Below are 10,230 nucleotides of genomic sequence, written 5' to 3' on the forward strand. Positions count from 1 at the left end.
AAACAGACGTTATACATGAACATAAACAGATGTTATACATGAACATACAGGCGGTGAAGACATTGAATTTTAAGGGAAAGTCGTAGCATAGTCCAGAGCCCCCCCTCAGCCATTGTCCAGATAAGAGGTGACATTCATCTTCAGCTCAGTGGAGGTTCTGTTACATGTCCACGGCCTTGGGGAAGGGAGGGGGGAGGAAACAGTCAAATCATCTTTGTTGTTTTCTGAACATTCCAGGAGGAGTTGAGATAAGTCCGGCATCAAGGCCACAGTTTGGGTCAGGCAGAACTCGTGAATTGTTGTTTCTGCCTTTAAAGTCTCGCTGGTACATATTCTCTGATGGAAACTCCAAAACAGCCGAATTGATCCTTTACTCCAAAGTCGAGCTCACAGCTTCTCCAGATTATTCCACCATTCATGAGTGCTGCCAGAGAGTTCACAGTCCTGATAACAGCTGCTCCAATTCCCTGTCACAGCTCCACATTCAGTCCGAGCACTGCAGAGCTTCAACACTCCAGACAAATTTGTAGACAACCATATTTCACCAACCAAACAGTAGAATCTAGTCGTCATCATGAATCCAATTTGTTCCTTAAAGAGGTAAGAGGGTCCTCCTTACCCTGACTCCTGTCGGGAGAAGTTGATCGATTTTGTTGAGAGACCAGCTGATCCTTCCAATTAAGAGGTATGCAGAAAAAAATAAGCTTTTTAAGGTTCACAGGACAAAAGAGCTCAGCAGGGAAGCGGGTGGGGGGGGGGGGGGGGGGCACGTCTGGTTCCACCGTAGAATAGCAGGAAAAAGTTAAAAAACTAATACAAATAGTAGAAAAAGAGCTAGCTGAGTTTTAAAAAAAGTGGTTTGACTATAATAAGTTATCTTTAAATGAAAAAAAACCCTAAATTTATGGTATTTTCAGGTAATCGGATTTATAATAATGTAAAGTTACATATAAATGGAGTTGAAATCGACAGAGTTTATGAGACAAAATTTTTAGGTATCATTCAGGACAACAAACTTAGTTGGAAGCCTCATATTAAATATATTAAAAATAAAATTGCTAAACTATTGGAATATTGTTTAAAATAAAAGATTTAATAAATGTAAAAGTCTTGCATGTTATATACTCTGCCTTCATTATGCCCTACTTGTCATATTGCTCAGAAATATGCAAATAAAACTACTGTTGACATATTAATAAAGTTACAAATAAAAAGCAATTAGACTTATTAATAAAGTGGGATATTGTGAACCAACTAATAAACTCTTTATTCAAAGTAATACTTTAAAATTTAATGACATTGTTTATATAAAAATACTGGAGATAATGTATAAAGCACTGAATAAAAGTCTTCCTTCTGGAATTCAGAAATTATTTAAGTTAAGAGAGAGTAAATATAATTTACGAGGTTTGTTAATATTTGAACAAGCTAAACAGAAAAGTAAAGTAAAATCCAGATGTATTTCAGTTATCGGTGTGAAACTTTGGAATGAATTAAATGATGATTTCAAATTATATGGTTTTTTTGATGAGCTTTAAAGAGCCTTAACATGTAAAATTATAAAAGCTTATGTAGTTGTATGCATTGTGTAACCATGTATGTAATGTGAGTATGTGTATGTATTATCTACATGCATATTTAAATATACAGTAAATGTCTGTATGTGTATAGGTGGCCAGTAGGTATCTGTCATGATGTGGACTGCTGAGTCCATGAACAGGATGGGCAAGTATCAGCCTCGGCTTCAGCCTATTCCTTTTTTGGTAAATAATTGATTTACCATTTTATATTGTTTTTCCATTTTTTTGTAATGTATCTAATTTACCAAAATAAAGTTGAGTTGAGTTTGTTGAATGAGATAGAAAATTGTCTGATCTTGTATTTTAGGAATTCCCATTTTTGGACTGGGCTATTTAAATCTTCACAGTCCGTTATATTCAGGATTAATTCTTTGATCTTTTGGCAGTAGGTGTCATTTTTAAGAAGACTGGAGTTAAATTTCCAATATTTGCTTGAGCCTGGTTTCCTGTTTTGGGGTTTTATTTGTAAGGAAATAAGACTATGGTCAGTCAAAGGTGCTACAGAAATATCAGAGTTGATTTAATTGATCAATAATTCATTTGCTACAAGCCAGTGATCAATTCTTGATTTGCTATTTGAACCGAACCATGAGAATTTTATTGACCCGGGATTGAGCTGACGCCACGCGTCAACTAGATTGTGTTCATTGCAGAAGTTGTTGAATGTTGTGTTTGGGTGAGCTGAGTCGAGTTTCCAGGGACATCTGTCATAAAATTCCTCCTGAACCAGGTTGAGATCTCCTCCAACGATGACGTTGTTTGTTGAGGAAGTTGATTTTAGCTGATTGAATTTCAGGGCTATTTCTTCCAGCAATAATTTGTTCTGGTTTGGATTATTATATCCATATATTCACTAAAATAATTATTAGATTATCCAAACAGACAGTGAGGAATAACCAGTGACCATGTTCATCCAGTTCTTTTGAAATTATTTGACCCTGGAAGTTTTTTAATAGAATAGCGACCCCTGCTGGTGTGGAGGAGCCATGACAAAAGTAAGCTTCATTTCCCCATTGCTTAGACCAAAAGTTGCTGTCTTCATGTTTTCATTGAGTCTCCTGTAAGAATATTATGTTTGCATTTTGCCCTTTACAAAATAAAAACAAACTTTTCCTCTTAGTTAAGTCTCTTAAGTCCCTTGCATGAACAGAAATGAGTGAAAGTTCACTCTTCAAGTTAAATCTGAACATAACTTGGATAGATGTTACCTGAGAAATAAACCTGAGCTGTAGGTAGCAAAACTCATGGAATAATAAGATTACCTGAGCTCAGAAATGGCATGTGGGTCTATTGTACAAATATCTAAGGAGTAACTCGTTGTCCTTTGATGAAGGCATGTGGGCCTTTAAACACGGCCTTCATCCCAGCTCTCCGTGCTTCGTTCACTTGGGCCACACAGCTAGTCGTGCTTCCCGCTCTTCTTTGGTGAGGTCCTCAGCCAATCGGATGTTGAGCTCTCTGCAGGTGGGGTGTTGTTTTGTGCATCTCCAAAGTTCATCTCTGAAGAATCGACCTGTGAACTGTAATAATCTGTCGTGGGCGGTTGGTGTTGTTTGGGCCCAGGTGGTGCACAGTGTCCAGAATCATGTCTGTCTCCTCTTTCCATTGTGGCATGATCTGTTTGATGACATCCACGACTTTCTGTTTGGTGTCTTCATCTTTGTCCTCTTTTAAGCTGTTGATGCGCAGGTTCCATCTTCTTTTATAGCGCTCGACTCTGCCGCTTTTCTTTTAATATCCTGGATTTCCTTTGTCAGCTCCGTGTTTGCAGCTTTAAGTTGTGTTATCTCTTTTTCCATCTTTTCGTTTTTAGCTTTACACTCCTGGATTTCAGAGCTGTTGTAATCCACCGTCTTGATGATATTATCAATGGAGAGCATGTTCCGTTTCATTTCTGCTCTCATTTCCTTCATTTCTTCACCAAACTTGGACATCATTTGCTGAAGACTTTCAACTGCTGCTAGGAGCACGGCATAAGACGCATTTGAACCGACCTCCTCGTCTCCCTTTGTCTTCTGGTGTGGTACTGGGGTCTTACACTTTATTTAGACAGGTAATCCCATTGAGCCTCGAGGACTCATTTACAAGGTTTACATTTACAACTCATTTACACGGTGATGTTAAGGCATTTTTGATTCCTTTGGCATCAGTTTCCATATTTTGTGCGTGGCAGTAGTTATGTGCTAGCAGAGCTTTGTTAGCGGTGCTGTTAGCTTTGCTAGTAGCCATTATCACGTTGTTTTCTTTTGCCCGTTGTTATTTCTCACGTTTACGTTGGGCAGTCTTTTTAATTTCGAATTGATCCTCCTTTACTTGTAATGAGTCAGGACATCACAGTTTTTCAAATTACATCTTTTTTTCGAGCTTTGCTACCTGGAGGTCTGCACAGCGCAGCCGCTCTCTCCGCCATCTTGCTGGAAGTCCGCCTCCTGTTTGGGTCTTGTCACTGATTTGGTTCAACTGAACCGGAACCATCTCTTTTGACCTTGTTCCACAAACACAAAGCAGAAAAATTATGTTTCAAAGCTCATCTCAGCTTTAACACATACACGCGGACCGTTTACAAGTATCTTTATTGTAACTTTAACCATTTTCAGGCGAACATTTTGGTCGCACTAGCATGTAGCATGCTAATGGCTAATGCAAACGAAGTCGTACAGATTAACAGATTGATCTGAAACTGTCAGCGTTCCTCAACCGCTGCTTGATCAAATAAACAACCATAAATTTTTCTATGAATTTTGCAATCGATCATTTTAACCAGGCTGCCTGTCGGCGTCTCCAGAACAGCCAAGAGAGAATCCCACTGAGAATCTTTACCAGCAACCCATAGTTTTCACACAAGAAGGGCCCAGCTTTTCCCTCGCCTGATTTAAAAAAACTCGAATAAAATCCACATCTAAGCACCATTTGATATTTGTTTGAAAATTATCTTTTATCAACAAGGTTTCATTTCAATATCCTCGTATTTATTCGTTTATCTACCCCTAAAAATGAGATTTCCTGCTCAACAAATGCTTTTCTTTACAAGTTTAACAACTTCCACCCCAGAAATTAATATCAACATCTATTTCCAAATAGTTTAACTGTAGTTGGCTATTACATTTTCAACTCCAAGACTAATTTAGATCAATATGTTAATGTCCTAAAGTCAGGACCACATCAGACGCCATTCTGAAACTGCATGCCTCCTGTTTTTTTGTTTTTTCTACACACTCCAGACAAAAACCTGCTCTCCTGCACAGAGACACACACGTGCACTGCTGGCCACACACACACACACACACACACACACACACACACCTGTTTGCAGCGTAGAAAACAAGCATTTATCTGCCTTCCTCAACAAGCAAACACACGCTCCAGAGTCTTTTCTTTGTTTCTCTCCTTTTTTCTCTTAAAATCATCTGGGTCGTATTCTAGCCTTTATTTTCTTTAAAACTTTTGTTTATTATTATTTTCCTGAGTGATTTTCCCAAATAATTTCCAATATTTCCATGACTATAACTGCAGTAAACTCTGTATTATCTCCGACAGAATACATCGAGTCTTTAGATGAGAACAATTAGGTCCCCCGGACCTTCAAACGTTTCCCAAACCTTAACTTTTTTTTTCCTTCTATGAATACCAGATTTCTCACAAGCACGTTCCTCCTTGACGGCTTTTTCAGGTTTATCTTTATTTTATTTTATTTTTTCCTTTAAGCCTAATTCCACTCAAGACACCCCGGTCTCCCTAAAACAATAAGTTGTTGAACCAAAACACGACAGGATCACAAATCCTCCACAACGTCCAATCAACAACAGATTCTCCAAAATGATCCTCCTGCGGGCTGTGTTCGTTTCCTCGTCACCATCTCAGATCCCACAGGAAGCAACCTGCCCCAAAGCAATTCAAGCCTGAGGACTTCAAAAAAGGGAAATCCTGCTCGTGCACGATGTCAGGTCTTCCTGGTGGATCCGAGATAAGATCTTGAGGGCGGCTCTCGAAGGACTAAAAATGTTAGAATAATTTATTATTATCCTTATAATAGCTCTTTAAATAAACGTGTCACACAGGAGAGGTAGATATTTTCTTAATCCCAGGTTTTAATCTTGTAAAATGGAGCAGTGTTGAAATACAAGCGTCAAAATGTTGCATGACGCTCCGTCCCAAGTCTGCTCGCCGAGAGACTAAAAGAGTCTTTTTATAAATGTTATCAGACAAGGCAAGGTCAGACGACTGCTGCAGCCTCTCTGATCCACACAAAACAACTCTTGAACACACACACATGTTAACATGAGTTTGAACATTTGACTTCAGTAAGTGAAAAACATCTGACGTCACATCTCCATCAGAACTGCCCTCCCCGTTTCGTTGTATTCCACTGGACCTAGTCGGTAATTTCATTGGTCATTTTTTAACCTTTATTTATTACCTATATTATTGTAGGGCGGCTGTGGCTGAGTGGTTAGAGCGGTCGTCCTCCAATGCAAGAGTTGGAGGTTCGAATCCACCAGCAGTCACATGCTGAAGTGTCCCTGGACAAGACACTGAACCCCTCATAGCCTCTGATGTGTGTCCATCAGTGTATGAATGTGATAAAGCTCTGATTAGTCTCTTTAGAATGATTTGTTCAATTAGCTTTGTAGAGATCTAGTATAGAGCTGTATGAATGGGTAAATGAGGCACCGATTGTTGTAAAGTGCATTGAGTGTCTCTATAAGATAGAAAGGTGTTATATATATAAGTACAGTCCATTTACCATTTGCAGGTAGTCTCACTGAGTCACGAGGACCCACCCCCCAAGAGAGACCTGTATTGGGCAGCTCTTTGAGTGCCCATGTGTGATGAAATTAAATGTTTTTGGTGACAGGAAGCTCATTAGCCCGTCAAAAAAAAAATCCATAAATTAGCTGCAGCATTGTATAAGCTGCAGGGTTCAAAGCGTGTGAAAAAAGTAGTGGTTTATAGACCAGAAAGTACAGTACATATAAATATATAATTAATAAAGTGACAATAACAGTAATAATATTGAAAGCAATAGTGCAGGTTTAAATGGATGTTCCCCATCAGGTTTTAAATTACGCCACTCTATCTTGGCTGTAGCTCTTGGTCTGTATGGAACAGCTTCTGGGTCTGGATCTGGACCATGTCCACGAGTTTGTGACCTCTGCTCTTAACTATTTCTTTGTTATATTACAGGTGTCAACAAACTGATTTATTGTCCTTTCCTTGCAGTCCATGCTCTGTTAAAAATCTCTGGATGAAAAAGGAGCTTTAGGTTGTTTGTCTGGTTGGTTTTCTGATATTTATTTTTCCTGTGATGCAGGTATGACCCAGGATTGATGCCCAAACCCCCACCAGATTTCGGGACTTCTCAGCTTCACCACTTTGAGGACTGGGGTGTGGTCACTTATGGTAGTGCTTTGCCTGCAGACACTAACAACTCCTTTCTGTCCTTCAAGTCTGGCAAACTGGGGGGACGTGCCATCTTTGATACAGTTCACAAGAGTAAGTACAAAGAGTGGATCAAAGGCTGGAGGAACTTTAATGCTGGTCATGAGCACCCTGATCAGAACACGTTCACCTTTGCACCCAACGGTGTCCCGTTCATCACAGAGGCGCTGTACGGACCCAAGTACACTTTGTTGAACAACGCAGTGCTGTTTGGTGCTGCCCTCCCAGGGAGCTGCTTTGAGCCATGGGTTGGACAGGTCACAGAGGCCTGCGACTCCAAGTGGCTGAAGTACAAAGTGGGTCTTGCTGCAGATGCTCAGGGCCAAATAGAAGCTGCTCTGAAGAGAGACAATATGGTATTCATTCGAGGTGAGGCACATTCTGCTTATAATCCGGCACTGAAGATCAGGAACTTCCAGAGGAACCTACTCCTTCTTCACCCACAGCTCCTGGTTCTGGTGGACCACATCCATCTGGATTCGGACAGCCCTGCCAGGGCCATGAGTGCCTTCTTTCACAACACAGAGTTGCCATTCCAAAGCACAAAGGTAGATGGTGTTTATGGGGCGTTTGCAACTCATAGGGGAGATAAATATAAGATGTTCTGGATGGACGACACAAACTCCAGCAATAAAGGGAGGGTGGGTTACTGGACTTACCCTCGAGGATACGCCTACAATGGCTCTAACTATGTGAATGTCACAATGCCACTGAGGTACCCTCACACAAGGGTGGCCTACATTTTGTTTGGACCAGACATAGATGTACAGAGCTTCAGCTTACGTGGGGACGATCAGAGGGTGGATGTTTACCTTGCCACCAAGGACCACACCTACACCATCTACCTGCTGACCGGAGAAGTCCCCAGCAAGCCTTTGTTTGCTATGGTGCTGCTGGACCACAAGAAGATTGTGTTTGAGAGGGCAGCTGCTGTGGTGGAAAGATCACCCGAGGAGGTAGAAGAATATGTCAATGTGATGGAGGACAATCTCCAGCATGTGAAGCCTGTGTTCCAGCAGATGGAGAGGCACATCCTGGGACGGGTCCTCAACACTGCCACCTTTCGTAAGACTGCAGAACGTCTCCTCCAGTTTTCGGACAAAAAGAAGACAGAGGAGGTCATTGAGAAAATGTTTGCTATGTCTAAGAAACAGAACAAGGGTAAAGGAGGGAAGAGGATGAACCTCAGAGAGAAGCTTTCTGAAAGTCTGCCTGACATTTTTGCACAGATTGAGTTAAATGAGAAGAAGGAGAGACAGAGGACATCAAAGCAGACATATGAGGACAGTCCAGAGGAAGGAGATGCAGATTCACAAGCCTTTGTGGATTATACAGATAGTCACAAGAACCGGAAGGGAGCTTTTATCAAGGGCCGCAGATTTAAGGAAGTTCACATGGTGGCCACAGCGAGGAGTGAAAGGGTCTCCACTACGGCTTCCTACATCAGACTGTTCCTTCTCTTGAACACTGCCGCATTCTTCTTACTGCTGGCTATGCTGCTCACTCGCTTTCAGAGAAGTCCAAGTTTGCACACTCAGAGATGTTTCTACAGCATCCTTCTCATTGATTGTTTCATCCTGCTGTTCCTCTACTCCTCCTGCTCCCACACACAGTGCTGACACCACCTCACATGGCCTTGATACTCCGTCACAAAACTCTGGTGCTTGCAGGTGTGACGTTCAGCCTCCATGACTCTGTCACCTCATCAGTCCTTAACTTCTCTGTGTGCTGTACATTTAAGTGTATATCTATTAAAGCTATTTTTATATAACTGTGAATAAAATGACATGCATAGATGTGTGAACAAGATGTGTTTCATTCACTTCAGTTTGTATAAACTTTATTATCACCTATAACCCTAACCCAGGCAGCACTGTGGATCAGTTGATAGAGCTGCCACCTCTCAGCAAGCAGGTCGCCCCAGTTCAAATCCTAGCCGGGGACGTTTCTGAGTGGAGTTTGCATGTTCTCTACATGCATGTTAGGGGGGAGAAACATGGCGGCGGACAGGTGAACTGCGTCTTGGCTGAGCTCCTGTTGGCCCCGCTGAAAAGTTGCCTTGGATGATTCTACCCTCGCTGCCTTCAAGCTGGGTTTTGTTTCTGGGGCTGGTATCGCCGCATAAATGACTCAACAAATTTATGAAATGACCACGAAGCAAACAAAGTCTAAAGTTTGTGTCTCTTCTCTCGTGCGGCCCGTGGCTGCAGTCTCGAGTCGCCGTGATGGAGAGGCTGCAAGTGCAGGTGGGTCTGCGGGGGCGTCGACCCCACCTTCGCCGAGCTCTGGAGGGACAGAGGAGTCTGAAGACAGATATTCTGGCTTCAATTAAATCAGAATTCATAGCGATAGTTAGGATGGAAATAAGAGCGGCTCTGACGGATGATTTTAATTTTATTAAAAGCGATCTGAAACGCAGTCCATGCAGAGCTCGCTAACACCACGGCAGGCCTCAGAGTGGAGCTTGACCAAGTTAAACTGGATGCTTATTGTTTATGTAATTTTGTTGTATTTCTGTGCAATGGCAATAAAACTGATTCTGATGTTTCACAGAATGAGAACGGTCCGTCCTTATGCTCAGATGAAATAGAGAAACTCCATGGGACGGTGAAGGAGCTGAGGAGTGAAGTGGAGACGGTTTGAATCTGTGGAGGGAAATATGAGACATGACAATATTAGAATTATTGGACTTCCTGAGTCAGCAGGTGAATGTACCCCAACAGTGATAGCTAAAATGCTAATGGAAGACCTAAAATTGAGCAAATTGCCGCTGGTTGATCGTGTGTACCAGACACCGTGCAGAAAAGGCTCAGATGGGAGATCAGTTGTCATGGCCAGGCTTCATTACCATCAAGAATGTGTGGAAATATTACAGAGGGACTGCAGCGGTGGCCTGGTCCACTTCAAACAATCAACCATATACATCGCAGCTGACTACACGCCGGGAGTGGCGAGGGCATGAGAGGCGTTCACGGAGGCAAAACAACTCACGTGGAACAGATCGGGGGTTCAGTACGGTCTTCTCTTCAACACAAGAAGGAACAGAAAGACAAAAGGAGAGAAGAGAAGGAGCTCTACGTCAACATTTAACGTCTTCTTTCACCTTTTCCCTCTTCAGGGTCTCCACAGCGAGTCCTTCTTCATCTCACTCTGTCCTCTACATCCTCTGTCCTCACTCTGTCCTCTACATCCTCTGTCCTCACTCTGTCCT

The 10,230-nt window shown here is 41.9% G+C and overlaps 1 protein-coding gene across 1 annotated transcript in view; it reads left to right on the forward strand.

The window, feature by feature from the left end:
* dse (dermatan sulfate epimerase) overlaps positions 1–8,805 on the forward strand; it is a 116,330-nt gene extending 107,525 nt beyond the window's left edge. Inside the window, exon 5 of the mRNA XM_037685703.1 lies at positions 6,892–8,805. Within this exon, the coding sequence (XP_037541631.1) occupies positions 6,892–8,638 (1,747 nt within the window). The 3' untranslated portion in view covers positions 8,639–8,805. The remainder of the gene's footprint in view (positions 1–6,891) is intronic.
* Positions 8,806–10,230: the final 1,425 nt, after the last annotated feature.

The sequence above is a fragment of the Nematolebias whitei genome, chromosome 12, assembly GCF_014905685.2.
Source record: "Nematolebias whitei isolate Nwh7 chromosome 12, NemWhi1, whole genome shotgun sequence".
NCBI lineage: Eukaryota > Metazoa > Chordata > Actinopteri > Cyprinodontiformes > Rivulidae > Nematolebias > Nematolebias whitei.